The sequence below is a fragment of the Candoia aspera genome, chromosome 2 (assembly GCF_035149785.1).
Source record: "Candoia aspera isolate rCanAsp1 chromosome 2, rCanAsp1.hap2, whole genome shotgun sequence".
Taxonomy (NCBI): Eukaryota; Metazoa; Chordata; class Lepidosauria; order Squamata; family Boidae; genus Candoia; species Candoia aspera.
In genome coordinates this window covers 249,244,717-249,267,764 of record NC_086154.1, presented here as the reverse complement: position 1 = coordinate 249,267,764, position 23,048 = coordinate 249,244,717, and the positions used below count along the sequence as shown (strand labels likewise).

At 40.0% G+C, this 23,048-nt stretch overlaps 2 protein-coding genes across 2 annotated transcripts in view; one reads left to right on the top strand and one right to left on the bottom strand.

Annotated features, from left to right (window-relative positions):
• ZFR (zinc finger RNA binding protein) overlaps window positions 1-5,816 on the bottom strand; it is a 53,389-nt gene extending 47,573 nt beyond the window's left edge. Inside the window, exons 1-2 of the mRNA XM_063295773.1 lie at window positions 5,655-5,816; window positions 5,423-5,507 (exon numbers count right to left, since the gene is read on the bottom strand). Of these exons, the coding sequence (XP_063151843.1) occupies window positions 5,423-5,507; window positions 5,655-5,691 (122 nt within the window). The 5' untranslated portion in view covers window positions 5,692-5,816. The remainder of the gene's footprint in view (window positions 1-5,422; window positions 5,508-5,654) is intronic.
• A 6,801-nt stretch (window positions 5,817-12,617) lies between these two features.
• On the top strand, window positions 12,618-22,567 carry SUB1 (SUB1 regulator of transcription). The gene is made up of 6 exons (XM_063295772.1): window positions 12,618-12,716; window positions 15,839-15,905; window positions 16,485-16,505; window positions 17,200-17,319; window positions 20,294-20,402; window positions 22,238-22,567. Exons 2-6 carry the CDS (start codon window positions 15,840-15,842, stop codon window positions 22,315-22,317), a joined length of 396 nt encoding a protein of 131 aa, XP_063151842.1. The 5' UTR covers window positions 12,618-12,716; window position 15,839; the 3' UTR covers window positions 22,318-22,567.
• Window positions 22,568-23,048: the final 481 nt, after the last annotated feature.

Genomic DNA, 23,048 nt, shown 5'->3' with positions numbered 1-23,048 from the left:
TAAAATCCAGAAGTATTAGAAGTAGTTCTCATTTAACAACCACTCGTTCAGCAACTGTTCAAACTTACAATAGTGCTAAATGAGTGGTAGTTATGACCAATTCTCATACTTACGGCTGCTGCAGCATCCCTGTGGTCACGTGATCATGTTTTGCTACCTTCCCTGCCAGCTTCCTACAAGCAAAGTCAATGGGGAAGCTGGCAGGAAGTCACAAGTCATAGTCACGTGAGGTCCTTGCTTAACGATGGTAAGAGGGACTACTGGGACTGCTGTCACATGGTTTTTTAAACTTACAACCGTGTCACTTAATTATGGTGTTTCTGCTCCCAATTAGCATTGTTAAGTGTTAACCTCTATTTAAAAATACTCTTGTCAACAGTAAATATAAAACTAATTTACTTTCAGAAAACTGCCTAGCTAATCTTAGAACACCATGATCTAGAGGAAAACTGGTATTGTTTGCAAGCAACATGACTCTCCTCATAGAAAAATCAGCTACTTAAAAAAAAAAAATCTTTTTTTTAAAAATCCACAGCACATAATAGAAACAAAGTGTGCTTTCTTCATCCTCAGCTGCCTGTAGAAATGCAATTCATAGCACTGAGCCCAGCAAAGAAGCAATAATATATTTACTTAAACACAACCCATGAAGAATATAATAAAATAACTTCCCAGGTTATCTGAGTCCTAATACACAATTTTGCATTTTGAGCTCCCATATGAAAAATAAAGTACTGCGTATACACATAGTAACAAGAACAGCAAGCTATGAATTTAAAGCAACAGTAAATCTATCTACCAGGCAGGCAAAAGGAATTTTTAAGCATCTAAAATATCGCTCAATCTTTGAATATATGCTTAACTATCTTTCACCTCCACCTAAGGGCAGCAGAGATGGAATGAGAGTCTGGTGTTTCAATGGCTAATGCATTATATCTCCATGTCTGGAAGAATGTGAAAGCAAACAAACAAGCCAATTGTGGGATCATGGGACCTCGGAACACCCCATTTTTCTTTCAGCTCAGGACAAAACTTTGGAACATAGAATGTTTTGTTACAACACGCAAAATGTCCTGTGTGGGAGTAACTAGGCTCTTAAACATCTCTTTTTCTCCCTCAGAAAGGATCATGCCAAACATTCTAGAGTAGTTTGTATATTTCCAGGGTAGACTGTCCAAAATTAGGTTTCTGATATTCTGGATTGAGTTTGGTGAAATGCAGAAAGCAGTCAAAGAGGGTTCCTAGGTAATCCAAGGGTAAGTTCTAGGTCGCCCTGTGGTAACTGTTTTTGGATTGGCCAGCCATTTTGTGAGTGGGAAAGCTGTTTTTCCCTGGTGGCCATTTTATATTACGTCAAGAAGGTTGCCTACTCCATGCTACCGAATCTATTCTTACTCTGGTATAATTGTATGAAGAAGTGTCATCCTATGGGTTTCTAAGTAATTCTGGGAAGTTCAAATTAGAACCAGTTCAGATGATTTCCAGAAAGCAAGCAAACCACCCTGGTCTAGGAAAGAAACAATGTTCCAGAGCTCTCCAGAATGGTAGATTTAACATAAATGAAGAGGGCTTATAGAAAAACAGTGTCCTTACCTGAGAAGTAAAAGGACAAAACAAAAACAAAATAATTAACTAGAGTGTTTTTCTGCTGAGTATAAAATTCAAAATAGATGAGGTATTGAGTTGACTAAAATGTCAGCATCATATAGTGACCTGACAAGGAGAACCTAGTAATAATAGCAATTTTTTTTAGTAATTATGGAACTGGAAAAGGAATTTTGGGTTTATATGCTCATAAATGTATTTGAAACATGCAGTGGGAAGGTTTGCCAATCTGGAAATGCAATTTTTAATAGTATGATTGGAAAAAACACCTACCTGGAATTCTTACACATGGAATAGAATAATCATGTACTCTAAAATGTAAGTCTCCAATTCCTACAGAATTCTGAAGAACTTTCTTGCTTTTCTGTGATAAAAACCAGATCAAAGGAAGTGTACCAAAAGTTATCTGTATTATCTTTCAGAAATATTAAGGCAGCATTCCAATTCTAATGCCAGAATTCAAAGACATGTGCAGAATCTTCTCTAAACACAGAACGTTTTTTGTCCCCCTTTCCGAAGTCTATGCAAAGCAGAACTTCAACAAACAAGAAACAAAAACCCAGCATCCATCTTTGGCAAATCTGAACTCAATAATATGCCATAATTATGACTAATGAATACCAGCTAAGAAAGCTTAGGTATGTTGCCCAAGAGCTTCACTTCACTCCTCCTGCCACTAGGAGCAGCTAACTAAACAGGTAATCACCAAGTAGCATTACATCCGAAAATGAATTTCTAGTTTGTCACTTCAAGCCAAGAACCATAACCCAAGAACAAATCCCAACTTGTTAAGAGAGTAACAAACCAAGAAAAGAGTTCTAAAACCAATAAGGTCATAACATTAGCTTTTTGTTTATTTTAACCAAATGATAATTTCCTAGTTAATTTAACGGTTGCTGGTAACTGGAGCAACCAACCAGGAGAAATTACAGTGATGAATAGCATACTTGTTTGTTACTAATTAGTGATTGCTTACTGCATAATAAACAATCCTCTATGTGAACAAAAGCAGTTTTCACACAGAGTTTTCTGGCTCTTTAGTTTAAAAACACGTACTTTTAACAGAGTTTGAAGTGAGACATGCAGCTCTTGAAATGAATAACAGCGTATCAATAAATAAAGCATGTGTTTACTGTGAACATGCCCAGTGTCAACTGTTAAATACTATTTAACACTTTTACTTCTAATATGACCTAAAATCCATAAAACAAGAAAAGGTAAAGTTTCATCTACATTCAGCAAAAAAAAAAAAAAAAGGCAATTTCCTTTAATTTACCCAATTAAAATTTAAAAAAATGTTCAAATGTACATGAAGAAAACCTCAAGAACTAAAGTGAAATCACTAATGCTATCATTCTATTTACCAGCTACATGCTAAAATCATGACACTTTCATCTGACTAAAACTCCATGGTTCATAATTTGACTTAACAAAATGCCCCATTTCTTAAGCACAAGAGAGAGACTGGCCATCATACTACATCTTTACAGATTCTTCAGATACTTTTTTTTCACTGTGGATAGCAGATTTTAAAAATACAATTTATAATAAGCAACTTCTTGGGTTTTTAGAAGTCACTCAGTTTGAAGTTTCACTTTAGCTACTGCCCATACAATTCTGGGAATCTCCATGGGAAAAAAAAAAAGAAATATTACCCTCATCTTCAGAAATAAGTATCATGAAATTATAAAACTATGCCAAGTGCTTTATTCATTATACATATTAATTTGTATTATGATTAACACATTTTGGTCATTTTAATTAGTTTTTTAAATGCCACTGAATTAGGTTGAGACTTTATTTTCTGCCTCCCTATTCCACTTTCCTCCGTCTAGATGAGATTTAATCCAGAGGCTCAAGGTATGAATTATTTTATTTTTGCAAAAAGATATTCATTTTTAGTTCTTCAGATATGGGTATCAAAATATAACTGACAACTTTCACAAAATCAAATGAGAAAAGTTAAATAAACAATGGAAGAATGAGGAATTAAACTAAACACAAGATAAAAATAACTAGCTAAATGCTGAATGAGACTTAGTGGTCCCAGATTTATTTCAAATTAATGCTGTGAGCCACCCAGAGTTGATTGGGGTCAGGTGCTAAGTAAAAATAATAAATAAATACATAAATTAATCACATTACCATTTGAAAAAGAAATGGCTATCATTGAAATTCTGTGGGCATATACAGGTAAAGAGACAGAGTAGCATAGAGCTTAAGAAATTGGACTAGAAAGACTCAGATTCAAGTCCTGATTCAACAACTGAGCTGACTGGTGACTAAGCCAGTTGATACTTCTCAACCCAATCTACCTTTGAGTTGTTGTGAAGTAGATGTATGCAAAACAGTTCAAATTCAAAACAGCTGGAGCCTGAAATGGGCTGGTCTGACATTAGCATTAGTACCCTGACATACTACATGTGTTTTGAGCATGGAACATTTTCAGACTGAAAATACCCTGTTTGTGTTGTAAAACACTGCACACTATTGTAAATTAAAAGGAAAATAAACTGTCCCTCTGACCAACATGGGTTCCCGGAGGAAAATAATATAAATGCAATACAATGAGGTATTCTCTATTATCACTTTACTATGTCAGTATCAAAAGGAGTGATGAGCAGTTGCATAAGTAGATAAATGCTGCATTCATCAGCTTGCCTAGTATTCATAAAGATGCCCACTCATTGCTAAGAAGTTTCCCCCTTCTGTGATTAAAGACTTGAAGCATGGAGATATTACCAATATACAATTAGAAACTGTTTTTATTAACTAAATACATGCAGATGTGTACAAATGATGAACATATTTATATAAACAGTTCTATCCTGCATGTATATTTTATGCACATGGAAGGCAAGGTATGGTATTTCAGTCCCACTCCATGAAATGAAGTAAATGCCTTTCCAGAATATCCCTACCAATTTTATAAGAGGATGCTAAGCAGGAGTGATGGGAAACTCTCCTTTCTAATGTCCTTGTGTAATCTCCTCTAAGGATCCAAGCCCAAGTTATAAAAGGTTTCCTAACTTATCTAGCCGGTCTACAAATATTGCAATTGCAATAAAATAATGTTTAAGACCACAATCTTTACAGGGTGGTATGTGGTTGGGGGAATCCAGTTAACTCATTGGAATTTAATTCAGCATAGACATGGATTGGACCACCCTCCAAAACAGTACAGAACTCTGTTTTTGGTTGTTTAGGAGCTTCCTGGAACAGTATGAGTAACACTGATTTTTGCTGTGGATTTTAATTTTTGTATTTATGATGGAAATAAATACAAAATGCTTTTAATTTACAGTATTTTAAAGATCATTTGCCGCCCAGAGTCACTTGAGATGGGCAGCCACGCAAATTAAATAATAATAAATAAATCAGGAAACCCATTTAGGGTTTACCAACAGGTGCAGAGAATCCAAGTCCCTTGAACTGGAATGAGAAAAGCACTTCGGGAGAACTTGGGTGCGCTCCCTTCAGCCTGGAAGGAAGTCGCCATTAGGGGCTGAAAGGCTACAGGGGCGTAGATGCCATCGGGCGACAGAGTAGCGCCACAGCGTCCCTCAGGTGTGCTGCATCCCCGCTCGCTGTCTCCGCGGGGACTGCTGAATAAGAGCGGGGCTGAGGGCTCCCCAAGTCCTGCGAGGGTGAGTTGGGAGGCAGCGGCATCGTCACTTTGGCGGGGCCGAGGCGGCACCGCCACCAGCAGCGTCTCGGCCTCCGCATGCCCGCACCGACAGCCCCACACGCCGGGGCGGGGTCAGCCCAGATGCCGCTTCTCTCCCAGGCCTCCCGCAGCAGCCCGAGGCGCCTTTACCTATACTGAGCAGCGGCCCCGGTGTGGGTGAATCCGAAGTAGTTGCCGGTGGCCATTTTGGCATCTTCCCCCAGCCGGCTGGGCACTGCAGCGACGACATGGCGTGCAGGACGGGAGAGAGAGGGAAAAGAAAGGGGCCTCGTCAGAGCCAACTCCTGAGGCAACGCGCCCCCTTCCCCCAGCGGCTCCCCCCGCCGCCCCTTCCCCCGGCTCGCCCGCGGCCGTTACTCACCATAGGTGAAAGAGACTACCGGGCATATGGGAATCATGGGGCCGGGCTGACCGAAATGGCGGCGGTGAAAACTCTCGGTCTGTCGGTCTCAGTCCTTGGCCGTCGCACGCGATCGCTAAGCCGCCTCGGCAGTCCCCGCTCGCACCATCCACCACTACGGTTCCAACGGCGATGTGAAGGAGCCAGGCCTCGCCGCTGCGCATGCGCCGCCTGGGGCAGGCGAGAAAAGAGCGGCGGGAAATGTAGTTCGTCTGTCGGGGTGCTTACGCTAGGCCGTAGCGGCGGAGTACGCGTGGGACGGACGCGTGGGCTCTCCCGGGAAATGTAGTTTCGTGAGGGTTCTTTCTCGCACCCAAGCGGATTACCTGAAGAAGGGTCGAAGAGTGTCTTGAGGACGCACGGTATATCACGCTAAGGCTGTGTTCACACGTTGTACTAAGTCAACAGTTTGGTTCAATTTGGTAGGTTGAAAAATAATTGACTGGGTTGGTTAACACATTAAACCATCGCTTATACAAATAATAACGCTTTACAACACGCTAAGCTTCAAACAAACCACATTAGATAAATTTGGGGAAGAACGAAGTACAGTAGGTTTATACTAATATTGTATTATTTTTTCAACATAAGCTGGCAAATAATTTTGATTTTGCGGACCCCTAATGGTCTTGGGGGACCCCCGGGGTCGTAGGACCACACTTTAAGAAATATTGCTCTAAAGGAATGGCACAGTTAAAAGCATGTTTCTGTGACAAGTATTATTCAACAAATATGTCAAATGAGTAAATATGCTATTAGCAGGTCTAACACCCCAAGTTATTTATTACATTATACTATCCCTGCATTCTAATTTTGGCACATGCCAGTAGTGCAGCAAAAATCCACATATTTTTAGACAACAATTGGTGTACGAAAACTTAACTTTCAGCATTGAAACCATAATGCATTTCCTCCCTACATCCTACTGATACGGCTGCGTGCCACTTCAGATTCAAAGGCAAAGAGATGTTTTGGCATGTACAGGATCACACTCATAGCAGCAGGGATATTTACTGTATGGGGTATGGTAAAAATAGTCAAGATGGCGGACCTGATGGTGTGATCAAAGCTCTACCTGTTTTTTATATGCATCGCATGCCATATCCTGGTGACAGCCCTGCATAGCAGCTATCTCCAACTCCTTAAACCAAAGGCATCTTTTTCCAGGGTCTCACAGCAGCCAGATAGAAGATGCAACAGCTTGAAGAACTTCTAGACAAGTACTACATACATAGCTCAAAGAGGGGGAATGGCAAGTAATGAAATGTACGTCATGATACAAGCCCTATCATTCATGCACTCACATTTGACATTGGCATACAAGTACAAAAGGGCAGGGTTTGCATTGTGGTATCCAGGCCTTTGCTCAACTTCATGTTGTGTGCCCTTTCCTGGATTCTGAAGCCCTTCTCTCTGTCACTTGTGCCCTGGTCATCTCCCAAATGGACTACTGCAATGTGTTCTACATGGGGCTACCCTTGAAAAATATCCAGAAGCTGCAGCTGGTGCAGAATGGTGGTGGCGTCGGCAGTTATAGGCGCCTCTAGGGCTACGCTTGTAACACCACTGCTGGGTGAACTACATTGGGTGCTGGTGTGCTTCCAGGTCCAATTCAAGATGTTGGTTATGACCTTTAAAGCCCTTCATGGCATGGGTCATGAGGAATAGTCTTGTCCCAATTACATCAACCCCTCCCACCTGGTCTGGCAAGAAGGGCATGTTGCAGACCCTATTAGCTAAGAATTCCGACTGGTGGGGTTGAGGAGAGCCTTTTCTGTCATTGCCCTTGCCCTGTGGAACGTCTTGCCCCCAGAGGTGAGGTTGGCCCCCACTTTTCTGGCCTTCAGAAAGAGCATCAAGACCTGGCTCTACCAACTAACCTGGGGATCCAAGAGCCATAGGCAGCCCTGGGGGTGGTTGGTGGCTTAAGGAAGCTCTCCTTACTTTCCCTCCTTTATCTTCTATTTTTTTTATTTTTATAATGCTTTTTGTAACTTTTATTTGTATGGCGCCCAGAGTCACTTTTATAGTGAGATGGGTGGTGTATAAATTGAATAAATAAATAACCACAAATGTCCTCATTTTTTCATTATCATGGTGACCAATGGATGCCTATGGCTATGTGAGCACACCTGCAGGTTACAAAGCACCCTTTCACCTTTGAATCCAAAGTCTTGCATAGTCCTAGTAGCAATCATTGTGCTCAAGAATTTTACCTTTTGTACAAAGAAGGCTCTTAATGGAGAGAGAAAGGGATTTCATTGGATCCCAACAAACACCTAGACGTTCCATATTGAAAAAGAAGTCTCCCTTGCAGGTTCAAAAACTCGACATGGTTGCTGGTTCCAATTCTAGATGTCCATGATTAGGTTTTGGAGCATAGATCAGTCACATTTGTCCAGACTAGCAAATGTCTTGTATATCCAGCTTCTCATCCTCAAGAAAGAGAAAAACTGGCCCATAGTTTTGATCTGGGGCCTGTTAATTCTCCAGGAAAAAAAACGTACAGTTTGGATTAGCAACTGTGACCCTTTATTTTGCTCTGGATTCTGATGAATTCCATTCATACTAAGCACTAACCCTTAAGAAGTGGTTTACAAGTCACAAAAATTAAGTAAGCTCATTGCACTTAACAGCCTTTTGGCACCACTAGCAGTCTGAAATGAAAGGCTCTGGAGTTTTTCTCTATCAATGAGTCTCTTTTTTGATCAGAGAATATTGGAAGGCAATACAGGCAGTTCTCACTTAATGACCATTCATTTAGTGAGAGTTCAGACTTACAACGGTGCTAAAACCCGACTTACAACCAGTGTGCACACTTATAACTGTTGCAGTGTCCCACAGTCACATGATCACGATTTGGGTGCTTGGTAATAGGGTCACATTTTATGACCATCGCAACATCCCGTGGTCACGTGATTGCCATTTTCGACCTTGCCAGCCAGCTTCTGGCAAGCAAAATCAATGGGGAATGTGATTCACTTAATGACTGCTGCAAAAAAGGTTGTAAAACCAGGTCAGATTCACTTAATGACCATTTTGCTTAGTAACTGAAATTCCACACTCAGTTGTGGTTGTTAAGCAAGGACTACCTGTGGTGTAATGATGTATTAGAAAATGACTAGTTTGTGTATTGCACTAAATCTCTTTGCCTGTAGTGTAAACTCAGCAAATTGTGCTCTATTCAATAAACAGTGGTTAATTGAACCAACACATGGTGCAATGTGTGAACTCTGTACAGGTATTGTGAAGTCCATCTTCTCCCAAAATGTAGCTACCAAGAGATGGAGACATTGCTTGCTTGTTAAACTAAGAGCTCACCAATGCTCGGAGGTGGCTCTGTCCTTACGCAATAATTAAACGATGCAGATAGAACCTAGCATCTATAAGGTTCATCCTAGTTCTGTTATCTTCAGCAAAGGATCGTTACCTTGTCATAGTGCTGGAGCTTGAGCACCTCAATGATGCCATGAGCTAAACCGTGAAGGGCCACCCAAGATGGGAAGGTCATGACAGGTCAGACTAAATGCGATCCCTGGGGAAGGTAATGGCAACCCACCCCAGTATTCTTGCCGTGAAAACTAAATGGATCAGTAGAACCAGAGAGATGTCAGTATGCCATCGGAAGATGAGACCCCCAGGTCAGAAGATGGTCAAAATGCTACTGGGGAGGAACAGAGGATGAGTTCAACTAGCCCCAGACGTGATGACGCAGCTAGCTCAAAGCCGAAAGGACGGCTAGCAGCCGACGGTGCTGGTGGTGAACGGCAAATCCGATGTTCTAAGGATCAACACACCATTGGAACCTGGAACGTAAGATCTATGAGCCAGGGCAAATTGGATGTGGTTATTAGTGAGATGTCAAGATTCAAGATAGACATTTTGGGCGTCAGTGAACTGAAATGGACTGGAATGGGCCACTTCACATCAAATGACCACCAGATCTACTACTGTGGACAAGACGACCACAGAAGAAATGGAGTAGCCTTCATAATTAATAGTAAAGTGGCTAAAGCAGTGCTCGGATACAATCCAAAAAACGATAGAATGATCTCAATTCGAATTCAGGGCAAGCCATCTAACATTACAGTGATTCAAATATACGCCCCAACCACAGATGCTGAAGAAGCTGAAGTAGAGCAGTTGTATGGGGATCTGCAGCACCTACTGGACAACATGCCTAAAAGAGATGTTATTTTCATCACAGGAGACTGGAATGCTGAGGTGGGCAGTCAAATGGCACCTGGAGTTACAGGTAAGCATGGCCTGGGAGAACAAAACGAAGCAGGACATAGGCTGATAGAATTTTGCCAAGACAACTCACTCTGCATAACAAACACTCTCTTCCAACAACCTAAGAGACGGCTTTATACATGGACTTCACCAGATGGACAACACCGAAATCAGATTGATTACATCCTTTGCAGACAAAGGTGGCAGACATCTATACAGTCGGTAAAAACAAGGCCTGGAGCTGACTCTAGTTCCGATCACGAACTTCTTACTGCACAATTTAGGATCAGACTAAAGAGATTAGGGAAGACCCACAGATCAGCTAGATATGAGCTCACTAATATTCCTAAGGAATATGCAGTGGAGGTGAAGAATAGATTTAAGGGACTGGACTTAGTAGATAGGGTCCCGGAAGAACTCTGGACAGAAGTTCGCAACATTGTTCAGGAGGCGGCAACAAAATATATCCCAAAGAAAGAGAAAACCAAGAAGGCAAAATGGCTGTCTGCTGAGACACTAGAAGTAGCCCAAGAAGGAAGGAAAGCAAAAGGCAACAGTGATAGGGGGAGATATGCCCAATTAAATGCAAAATTCCAGAGGTTAGCCAGAAGAGGTAAGGAATTATTTTTAAACAAGCAATGCGCGGAAGTGGAAGAAGACAATAGAAGAGGAAGGACAAGAGACCTCTTCCAGAAAATTAGAAACATCGGAGGTAAATTCCAGGCAAAAATGGGTATGATCAAAAACAAAGATGGCAAGGACCTAACAGAAGAAGAAGAGATCAAGAAAAGGTGGCAAGAATATACAGAAGACCTGTATAGGAAGGATAACAATATTGGGGATAGCTTTGATGGTGTGGTCAGTGAGCTAGAGCCAGACATCCTGAAGAGTGAGGTTGAATGGGCCTTAAGAAGCATTGCTAATAACAAGGCAGCAGGAGACAATGGCATCCCAGCTGAACTGTTCAAAATCTTGCGAGATGCTGCTGTCAAGGTAATGCATGCTACATGCCAGCAAATTTGGAAAACACAAGAATGGCCATCAGATTGGAAAAAATCAACTTATATCCCCATACCAAAAAAGGGAAACACTAAAGAATGTTCAAACTATCGAACAGTGGCACTCATTTCACATGCCAGTAAGGTAATGCTCAAGATCCTGCAAGGCAGACTTCAGCAATTCATGGAGCGAGAATTGCCAGATGTACAAGCTGGGTTTAGAAAAGGCAGAGGAACTAGGGACCAAATTGCCAATATCCGCTGGATAATGGAAAAAGCCAGGGAGTTTCAGAAAAACATCTATTTCTGTTTTATTGACTATCCTAAAGCCTTTGACTGTGTGGACCAGAACAAATTGTGGCAAGTTCTTAGTGGTATGGGGATACCAAGTCATCTTGTATGCCTCCTGAAGAATCTGTATAACGACCAAGTAGCAACGGTAAGAACACCACGGAGCAACGGTCTGGTTTAAGATTGGGAAAGGAGTACGGCAGGGCTCTATACTCTTACCCTACCTATTCAACTTGTACGCAGAACACATCATGCGACATGCTGGGCTTGAGGAATCCAAGGCTGGAGTTAAAATCACTGGAAGAAACATTAACAATCTCAGATATGCAGATGATACCACTTTGATGGCTGAAAGCAAAGAGGAACTGAGGAGCCTTATGATGAAGGTGAAAGAAGAAAGTGCAAAAGCTGGCTTGAAGCTAAACCTCAAAAAAACCAAGATTATGGCAACCAGCTTGATTGATAACTGGCAAGTAGAGGGAGAAAACGTAGAAGCAGTGAAAGACTTTGTATTTCTAGGTGAGAAGATTACTGCAGAGGCTGACTGCAGTCAGGAAATCAGAAGACGCTTAATCCTTGGGAGAAGAGCAATGACAAATCTCGATAAAATAGTTAAGAGCAGAGACATCACATTGACAACAAAGGTCCGCATAGTTAAAGCAATGGTATTCCCCGTAGTAACATATGGCTGCGAGAGCTGGACCATAAGGAAGGCTGAGAGAAGGAAGATCGATGCTTTGGAACTGTGGTGTTGGAGGAAAATTCTGAGAGTGCCTTGGACTGCAAGAAGATCAAACCAGTCCATCCTCCAGGAAATAAAGGCAGACTGCTCACTTGAGGGAATGATATTAAAGGCAAAACTGAAATACTTTGGCCACATAATGAGAAGACAGGACAGCCTGGAGAAGGTGCTGATGCTAGGGAGAGTGGAAGGCAAAAGGAAGAGGGGCCGACCAAGGGCAAGGTGGGTGGATGATATTCTAGAGGTGACAGACTCGTCCCTGGGGGAGCTGGGGGTGTTGACGACCGACAGGAAGCCCTGGCATGGGCTGGTCCATGAAGTCACGAAGAGTCAGAAGCGACTAAACGAATAAACAACAACAGTTCTGTTATACATAGGGTCACCATGAGTAGTAAATGACTCAACAGCAACTAACAACAACAGAGATGGGGTGAACGACCATCATTCCCAACCAAGACGCCACCATGCTACTCGAAGGTATGATAGCTAAACGAGGTTGCTTTATTAGGAAAGGCTGCTTTAATGAAGGGGCGAAGTGAGAACAGCTGCGGAACATAAAGAAATGCAGCACTGAGCTCTCCCCTCCCTCTCCCCGCGCGTCTCTCCGCGACTGAACTGGCATCCTTCCCACCCCCACGTGGTGCTCAGGAGTAGGTGGGGTTTGCTACAAACGTCACTTCCGTTTTTCCAGTAGTCCTGGGACTACCCGAGAGGCAGGGAGGCATTAGAAAGACCGGAGTGGAAGAACTTGAGTGGAATGTGAGTGCGTGCTTCCCTTTAGATCCCTCCCCACCCCACCCCGCTTTCTGTTAGGGAGGCGGGAAGGGACTGCTGAATGCCTCGCGCGGCGGAACGGCTGAGGCCGCCATGTTGCCTTCTCGGAGTTCTCCAGAAAAGGCCGGGGAGAAGGGAGTCGCCCCATGCAGAGAAGGAGCGATGGGGAACGACCGGGTCCCCACGAGCCGAGGAAGGTGCCCGGCCTGACCTGCCTTCCCTCGTTTCTGGTCCGAAACGTGCCATGTTGGGGAAGGGGGGGCAGCGAAGGCATCGGAGGCAGGGAGAAAATGGCGGCTGGGATCCGCCCCCTCCCGGCCTGTCTGAGGGGATCCCAGTCGCCCTTTCAGGCGGGGTGCTGAGGGTCCTTTTCCGCTCCCCGCTGCCCTCGGCGCCGATGGCTCCTCCGCCCCCCGCCCTGCTTGCTCGTGCTTGCAGCGTCCTTCTACCTGCGGGCCTCCAGGTGGGCCGGGCTCCGGCTCTTCCCCCAACTTCCAAACCCGCCTGTGCTTCTCAGGCCATTCAGTCCAGTTGTGGGGTCTGTTTCCGGTTAGAGCAGTGTTTCTCGAAATGTGATCCGAGGACCCTTGGGGGTCCCCCAAGACCCTCTCACGGCTCTGCAAAATCAAAATGATTTGCCAGCCTACGTTGAAATATAATGCAATATTAAAATCCCATCAAACAATCTTGAGAAGCGGTAGCAGCAGCGGATATGTCAGTTTTGATTTTTGGTATGGTAAATATCAATAAATGGAACCCATACAAACACAAGCTCTTTTGTGGTCCTCCATAATTTTTAAAAGTGGGAAGGGGTCCTGAGAGAAAAAGTTTAAGTAGAGAAACACTGAGTCAGAGTAACCCACTGAACTATTATGCTTTGTGGTCTCTAGTCTCCAGTTAATTTACTTCTTGGTGTGGTCTGCACCTTGTATCCCATTTGGCTCAGGCTCTGCGTGATGGTTTAAGGATTGGCAAATTTATCGTGGTGTACATTTCTATAAACTCCATTTGATTTTGTATATTAGGAGTACATGTATACTAATGCTTGGGGAAAAGGAGGAAAAGGAAGGAAAAGGAAATTAAATTCAGGGGATGAAAATACTGATCTGTTGATCTATTGATAGAAGGGTTTTCAAATGCTTGTGGCGAGTAATAAATACTCTTGCATTAGTGAATTAAGATGTCTTATATGATAAGAGACCCTTACGTTTGTTTAATCCATCAGAAAGAACATTAAACCGGGACTGGCAGACTTCCATTCTTTTCTGTTTTTTACACTCCAGTATTGCTGCCCACTTTCCAGCTCAAGCTAAACAGCAAGCGTAATTACACTTATATAACTGTTATTTTATGGTTTTGCTATTATTACTTGGAACTCTGATTTGCATTCCTGTTTTAATTACAGGTTATGTTTTGCAGGGATGCTCAGTAGGATCATTTTTACTTTCTTTACATTTAAAGGAAAGCGTGATAGCAAGCACTCTTTTGTAATTGTTAGAATTTTGTCCATTCTGTATTATTTTTCGCTCTGCATTATTATACATTTCTTTAACTTTCTCCATTAATTTGTTCCTGTATTCCAAATATTATATAGAGATGCTTTTTCTCCTACCACAATAAATCTGTAGCTTTGTCATCATGAGATTTTTGATTGTCTTCTCAACCTTTTTCTTCTTTTGTCATAAAAAACAGAAATGAGAGTACCATGTAGGGTTAGGGTTCAAAATTCAAAGTCCACATTAGTGCAAAATCTTTATTAGACTACTGAAGGTTTAATAAATATTGTGCTTTTTAGAATTTCTAAGAATTCTTCAGGCAAGAAAACTAAAGAAAAGGGGAAGAAGGGAAGTTGTAGTTCACTGTGGTACAGTATAATACAAACAAAATTATACGAAAGTATAATGCAAGCAGTATTATATAAAGTATGATACAACCAGGTGGACATTTTTTTTCTTAAAGCAAATAGTATTCTTGTATACGGCTCTGTCAGTGAAGGGGATTATATCCCAAGCAGGGTAGAGAGTATTAAACTTGCCTATGGTTCCTTCCTAGCACTCCATATTTTCTAGATGTGCATTTGCAACCTTGTGCTTGAAGGCTACCTCCTTCTGACCTTGTTCTGTCAAACTGGATACCCTGTGCATATATTTATGCTCATAATCATTTGATCTGTTATTTTTCTTTCCTCCACATTTTTTTCATTCTTTACTATAAAGATGAGAGCTAGTTGGTGTAGTGGTTAAGACGCTGGGCTAGAAACCAGGAGACTGAGTTCTAGTCCCACCTTAGGCATAAAGCCAACAGGGTGACTTGGGCCAGTCACTTTCTCTCAGCTCTAGGAATAAGGCAATGTCAGACCACTTTGAAAAACTTTGCCATGAAAACTGCAGGGACTTCTCCAGGCAGTCTCCGAGAATTGGACATGATTGAACAGATGTTAAAACCCCCCCAATAAAGATGGGATATCTGTCTCCAGATGCGTTTGGATCACCTTCCATCATCTGTGAGAGCCACTTAATGGTCAGAGATTCTGGAATGTGATGCAGAAACTTTTGGAGACATGCAGATATACTGCCTTTATAATACAGAATGAAAAACATGGAGGAAAGAAGAAACTGTAGGTATTAAGAAATCAAAAACCTAAGTTTGATCCTTTTTTCAAACTGTACCCCTACTGTCACTTTTCTGTACAATCTCGTTGCTGAGATAAGCTGAGTATCCTAATCCTTAAATATTATTTTGGTATTTATTAGATTTATATCCTACCTTTCATTCTGGCGCTCAAGGTGACATATAAATCATTCCCTACTATTTTTCCCCATAGAAACAACCCTGTTTCTATGGGGAACTCTGGGGCAGAGAGAGTGGCTGTCCAAAGTTACCCAGTGAGCTTCTGTGGATGGACTGGTGTCTGGCCCTCCCAGCTCCTTGTTTAACATGTTAATCACTACATTATATTGGCTTTTTTGATTTAATGGAACTTCAGAGTATAAATGCTTGAAATTGCAGTGTTGGAAGGAATGACACAGTAATGCGTGCTTGCATAATTCTGAGAGTTCCATTTTGTTGGAATCGTACTATTTTTTCACTGCATTTTTTCTTCCTAGAATGCCTAAATCAAAGGAACTTGTGTCTTCAAGCTCATCTGGCAGTGATTCAGATGCTGATACAGCGGTGATTATTTTATATAAAACACTTTATGCATTGTCTTACTAACCGTAAATGTAACCCTAAGAACAAAGGCCCTGGATTGGTGTTTAAAAGCTACAGATGAAGGGAACCATATAAATATACTTTTGGCAGGGAAATACTTTCATTAAACTATACCTTTCCTTAAAATAGAAATTAAAATGATTTGTTCTTAGGTAGTAAATATTTGCTGAATCATGTATGCTATTATTTATGACTTAAGGTGAAAGATGTATCATTCTTGGAATCACAGCAAGTATCTTGATTAGAAGTGTTTTGTTTCTGACTTTGTCTTAGTCAAAATTCTTGAGTCTATTGATACAGCTTAAAATAAAAATTCTAAAATATGCCTGCTGAATGGGTATGGAGAACTGCAGCCTAATTCAGATAGCTGTTGCAATTCAGTGGGGTTTTTTTAGGAAGCTTGGATCAAGAGAGGGATGGATTTCTATGTTTGCTAAGTATTTGGCCTTTTATGGCAAGTGTTAGTCTGATTGCTAATCTGAATTACACTGTACTGTATAATCGAATACTAACATTGTTCTGTGTTCTTTTAATTTCCAGCACGCAAATCATCTGCTGTCGGTAAGTAATTAGATTCTGTTTCCTATTCTACAGTAGAAGGAAAGAAAGTAATTGACCTCCTTCCAATTCATAGCTGTTCTGAAGATAAAACTCTTCTGCTTGCAGATTCATGCTCTCTTGCCTTCCTTCTCAGATATAATATAAATGTGATTATAATTTGAACATAGTGCCTTTTACTTTTCAAAATTTATTTAAATATTTTTTCCACCAATAAAATGTAGCCTTTTATTTTATAAGATAACTACTGGAAAATATTGGGTTGACACTCGCAACTCAAAATCATAGTTGGGAGTGCTTTTATGAAAAGAAATAAGGCCAACTGGAAGCTTCGGCTCACACTGTTTCTTCTCTTCTAGCTGAAGAGGAACAAATCAAAATTCAGTTCAATTGTATCAGATCTGTAGCTTCTTAACTACAAATTGTGAAATATGATTTAAAATTAATTCTAACCAGTTTATCTTGCTGTCCTATTTAACAGATTAGATTTATTTTAAGCCTCAATTCTGGGTCATGTTGTAGAAATGGAAATACTGTGTGAGCTTTGCTGTAACATTCAGTAGAAGCAGAGAGGCTTTACGTTGGGTCTTTGAATCCTCTCTCCATTCTTATACACTTGTGGAGAAAAGATCTAGCTGTATGAGCTGAAACTAGTACTTGTCCAGTAAGTCCTTCTTTTGTATTTTTAAATGCCAAGGAAAAAAGGAAAAAACAGGCAGCCCCAGAAAAGCCCGTAAAGAAACAGAAGACTGGCGAAAGTTCCAGAGGTGCAGCCTCCTCCGTGCAAAGTAGCAACAGAGATGAGAATATGTTTCAGGTAACTGCTGACATGTTAATTGGAATCTGGGTTGGCCCATTCTCATGCAGTGTGCTTTGTAATTCCCCTGTTTGGAGGAACACATCCATTTCTTGCTGGACTTGGTAATACAGGAATGCTAACATGACTGTAAGTTCAATTTATGTTCCACTTGCCAAAGTGCAGAAAATGGCCAGAAATAATAAGCCAAAAGAAATAAGCATGGGATAAGAAAATACAGTTAAATCTAGTTTATAGCAACATGATTCACTATACCTCTCCATGTTTCTCTATCCTTGCTTCTGCTGCATCTTTACATCCTAGTTTTTGGTTCAGTTTAGCATATTTTGGACAGTATGCCACAAGTACAACTAAAACCCAGTTTGATCCCCAGCATGCTCAACGCAAGAGAGGATTTCTATCTAGAAACTACTTTGCAAGCCAACATGTTCCCCGCTTTCTACCAACTAGGGTGTATGTAAGTGCACGCACGCAGGGTACTGACACATACTCAGGATAATTTTATCATATCTGGAATACTACCCTCATTCCCCTACAATATTACTGTGGCTGTTGAAAGGGAAAAAAACCCCACATATGCCCCAAAGCTTTAGGTTCTTACAAAATTAGTTTCTTTACCAATTTTAATAATGTAAAGCACACCACCTTCTATTGCACCACTGGCAGAGCTTAGGGACAATTAACAGCTGTGTTGGCCTAATTGCAGGGAGGAGGGGAGCATTCCATAACAAGTGTCTTGTCTCAAGGTTTATGGCATTACATATTAATAGTTACAACTAGAAAATGGGGAGAGATTTCTCTGGCATAAAAATATACTTGCTTATTTCTGAAAGAAGCTGGTTAATTCTCTTCAGTAAAATATTAGTCTCTGCTGTGTGATGTGCTCAAAAACAAAACATGTACTATTAACCGCCCAGAGTCCCCCTGTTTGCGGGGAGATGGGCGGTGATAGAAATTTGAATAATAAATAAATAAACTATGATCTAGAATATAGGATTCCGAAATAGTGTCATTTCACTTGGTAAACAAAACACACAATTTTAAATAAGTTATGCTAGGCTTTGTATTTATAGTTTTGGTCAAGTAGTTGCTTTTGAAACAAGAATGAAAGATTGGATAATCTTAAATTTGCATTTGAGATTAATTTAGAAAATAAGGTTTTGTGATTAGCATATTCATTACCTATCCTTGTATTACTTTGTAGACATAATTGGCAGGTAGCATCATACTTAACAGCGTAAATTAGGTTATTCTTGGTTCAGTTGCAGCTTTGAACACTGAGTGTGTTATGCCCATGTTAGTGCCCATGTATGATATACTGTAGTCTGAGTTTACGATACCAGGTTATTGTAGGGTTTTCTGGATATATAATGCCCCTTTTGTGCTTTTGAATAATGCTATAGAAACCTGAAGTATTAGAGAATTTACCTAAAAAGAGGTCTTAAGTTTTCTAGTCTTAGATTCACTATAGTTATTTCTTTGTTTATCATATTTCTTCACTGCCCAACTCCTGTTGCCACGACTGGAGTTATGGTAATGGAGGCATATTATTTTTTAATTAAAATGAATATTCAGTTTTGCAGTTGTCACTTTAAATTCAAGGTAGCCTTTGTTTTAGGTTTATAAGGTATTATCCAGTCATAGAAAATAGGACAGTGCCTTATTCTGACTAGTTTGAGCTATATCTGAGCTGTGGTTTGAGTTCAAGAGCCTTTTAATTTCCCTGACAAGTTCAGTATTTTATTCACTTAATTGTACATGTGTTTATGGGTTAAGTTCAAGTTAGTTTCTAGTTGTAAGAAGAGAAAAGAGCTGATACAAGAATCTAAAACCAGATTATTAAACTGATTCTCACTATAAAGGTTTTCTTCACCCTCTTTTTTTATAGTAGGATAGCTAATAAAAGCAATTAACTTGTAGCATTAGAGTTACGTTAATGTTATAGTTTCCTCCATGATTGGTTTCAGGAAATTTGTTCTGCAGCTGTTGCTTTCTGATCATTCATTTCTAAATTTTCATATCTTGGTTGTGCTCTAAAATAAGCAAGCCAGTACTTGGTGGCTAACATGTTTGAAATTATATGCCAATAGTTGTGTATCTTACTGATGTTTCTAGAAAATATTTACATGCCCTCTTGTTCTTATATGTCTGCCTGCTCAAACCTGGCTGTCTTTTTGGTTCCTGCTGACATTGTGACAGGTGGACCAATTAATTTTACCCTTTAAATTCTCTCTGCCCCAGTCCTTAATCCACTTGTGGATGTATTAGTTTTGGAACACCAGCATTTGCTAAATCTGTAGTTTTCTGAACAGATCTTCTAAAAATTTTATTAAGCATTTATATTTCTGAAAGGACTCCCTAGTGTGATGCATTCTCTCTTGATCAATTAAGGCAGCCTTTCTCAGTCTAAGTAAAACACAAAAGTTATTGAATAGATAGTGTATATGCTCTTAGTAATATGCTACCCAAAGGATCTGTGTTCTGAAAAATGCAATAATGAAATTTGGTTTGGAAACACTATTTTCCTAGCATTTTAAAAAAAATACTACTACTGCTTCTCTGCAATGCCGGTATATTCTTCTCTGAGAGAGTTCATTGAGAGGAAATACTTCTCCAATCTCTAGAATGGGCTGGGCAATGTTTTTAAAGCCAGGTCCGCACTGTATATAATCACCTCCACTTCCAAAAGTCAAGGGGATGTGACTGTTAATCCAATAACATCCCAGAAGTGGGTTGAAATTTTCAACCAATTTGGAGGGCAGAGCAGTTTACAGGGTGAAATTTTGTCCTTAGGTGAAAAATGAGAATTATACTGCCAAAAAATTGGAACCATAAGCACACCATTGTCTGGTCACCTTTGCTTTAGAGTATAAATTACAACTCCCGCTGTATATCCAAAACATTAGCAGTGATTAAAGAAAGTACTTCTGGGTGCTTAATGAAGTAATGATTGAATTTTCTAATTTATTGCCAGATTGGTAAAATGAGGTATGTCAATGTTCGAGATTTTAAAGGCAAAGTCCTAATTGATATTAGAGAATACTGGATGGATCAAGAAGGTGAAATGAAACCTGGCAGAAAAGGTAATTATCTGCTTGCATGCTAAGTATTTCAACGTTTAGATGCTACTTTATGTATTTGCAATATTAGGCCCATCTGCCCCAGACCTAAATACAAGGCATTCCAGTTAACTTACAAGAGAACTAATAGAAAGAGTCTTGTATGACAGGTATGTCTTTTCTGACAGGGTATGTCTTTTGACAGTGCAATAATGAGGCCTGAAGGCAGGGCAGATGTATAATAGGAAGGGGGCTTGGCTGGGGTAAAAGTTTTCTCCTTAAATGCTAGGGTGTTTTTTTTTTTAACTTGCAAGCGAATTTAGACAGAATAGTTTGTTGACTGAAATAATGCTGCTGATTTTTCTACCTCATTCTGTTGTATTTGTTTTATCTGGTTGGCCATTATGAAAGGCACCTATCAAAATGCCATATTTGGGCATGTGGACCTGTGCCTTTTGTGAAGGATTCATATCAGGTTGTCCTGTTTGTGTGAAGTAGCCAACCGAATACATTTAGGTGCTTCTGTTGCTTCCTTGAAGGATGTGTCTGTCCTGAAGATTGTTTCAGAAATGTTGGACATAGATTTATTAGAAGGTTGTCCGACATGGGCAATTTTAGGGCCTTCTTCTGGCTTACATGACACTTGTTTCAGAAATCAAACGGAAGGTGAATTTATTTTCCAACTCAGTCTGGGTTTAGCATTACACAAGACTTGAGTTCTCAGTATAAGTTGAGTTTCATTTTAACTCATTTGGCAACCATCAGAGGTGATTCTAAGATTTAGTACCATATTTGGAAAAAAGCCTAACATCTCGCCTCTAAATTCTCTAACTGTCGATCTGAACAAGGCATTTTATGCTTCTAGCCACACTATCCAAATGCAAAATAAATAAGATGCCAATTTTATAGGTAGGTTTACTTATATTAGCTGTCTTGCCCATTGTTCCCAGTTGTGCTGCATGCACTCCTTGCGCAGCTTTCACTGGAAGCACAAGAAGTATTGTTACAGAAAAGGTCAAATTTTTGTGGATAGTTACAGCAGTCTGAATTGACGCTGACCTGATATGACAGGAGGTATTAGTTGCCTTATTACTATCTTGGCACTGGATGGTAAATGGCATAATTTCTGCATGAAGTAATACATCAGAGCTCCTTATGTTATTAAATCTATTACCGTTTAAATACATAACTGCTCTTACCTTCTGTGTAAGGCAAGTCCAAACATTTCAAACACGGCTGGAAAATAACATGAGTGATTTCTTGAAGTCTTGAAACAGTGGGCTCTGCAGAGTGTAATGTCACAAAACCTGCCATGCTTTTGTAAATTAATTTGACTGTTTTCCAGACAACTTGTTTTTCACAACTCAAGTAAACAGTTGGTTTGATAAAATCCAGAGATATGAATTAATACTTTTCTCTTGAGTTTATTCATTGTTTAAAAGAAACCTGTGCCTACAGTATCATGAGTTTTGCTTTCAGAAAATTCAGTGTTAAGGTAGAAGAAATATTGCTCAAGTTGTTAGTTACTGTTTCAACACTCTCTTTCCAGTTACACAGTTGATTAATGCAAACAAGAAACCTCCATTACCTGTTTTCTTCCCCCTTTAATTCAGCGTCTTCTGTTGCCAGCTACTAAGGGGTTCAGTTTTGCAAGGCACCTGAAGATCTGATTCAGTTAACAGCAATTTGTCTTTCATATTATGTGTGTTTAAATTTGAAGTGTTCTTAACATAGAGCTTAGGGTTGTCAGGAGCTGATCCCTAGAAGCAGTAGTGAATTCTGCAAATGCAGAATTAACTAAGGTTGTAGCATGACTGAATCTATACTATTCTCCAAGAATTTGTTTTGGTTTATTTTAGGCATCTCTCTAAATCCAGAACAGTGGAGCCAGCTGAAGGAACAGATTACTGATATTGATGAAGCAATAAGAAAACTGTAAAGATGAGCCATACAGAAACTCTACTGTTACAGGTTTAAGTAGTCTTTTTACATTGGCATTCGTTTTTCTAAACTATTTGTTTTCCAAGCTATTGTATATTTGGATTGCAAACAATTTGTAAGATGGAATGCTTTTTTAAATGTGCATTAAAAAAAGTGTATTCTGAGTGAAGTTACAAATGTGTATACTTTTATTAAATAGGTGTTATGTTCTCACATCATGATGTAAAATAAAACACATTTAATTAATACACTTGAGTAAGAGTAAAGTTGTTGGTGGCCTTCTTGACTGAAAAAGATCTGACATGAGAAAAGATCATACTTGCTTTTATTATTTTTTCTCTAATTATGAATTGGACTTTTCTATTAATTTTTTCTATTAATTTTCTATTAAGATGTGCTTTTCAATTACCTACCAAATCATAGCCTTAAGAAAGTATCTAGTTGTGAAATCCTTATGAGACAAGTGACATTTATATATATGTAAAATACTACCTATTTTTTTAATTGAAGAGCAGATTCATAGTTTAACATTGGTTATATTTTAAACTTACTGGGTAGGTAAATAATGTGATCTGTTGTACTACTGCTCTTCTAATGTGTTGCAGTGGGAATTGCACTACCTCAATGGATTTGAAGTATAGTTTTAAACATATATACCTAAACCTCTTGCTAATGCCAGAAGAAATTTATTTATTTATTTCTCACATTTCCACACTGCCCATCTCATGA

Excerpts from the sequence above, each read along its gene's own strand:
- SUB1 (XM_063295772.1), top strand. The coding sequence starts at position 15,840 with ATGCCTAAATCAAAGGAACTTGTGTCTTCAAGCTCATCTGGCAGTGAT. Across the intron at positions 15,906-16,484 it reads ATTCAGATGCTGATACAGCG|CACGCAAATCATCTGCTGTC; the intron begins GTGATTATTTTA and ends TTTAATTTCCAG. Across the intron at positions 20,403-22,237 it reads AATGAAACCTGGCAGAAAAG|GCATCTCTCTAAATCCAGAA; the intron begins GTAATTATCTGC and ends GGTTTATTTTAG.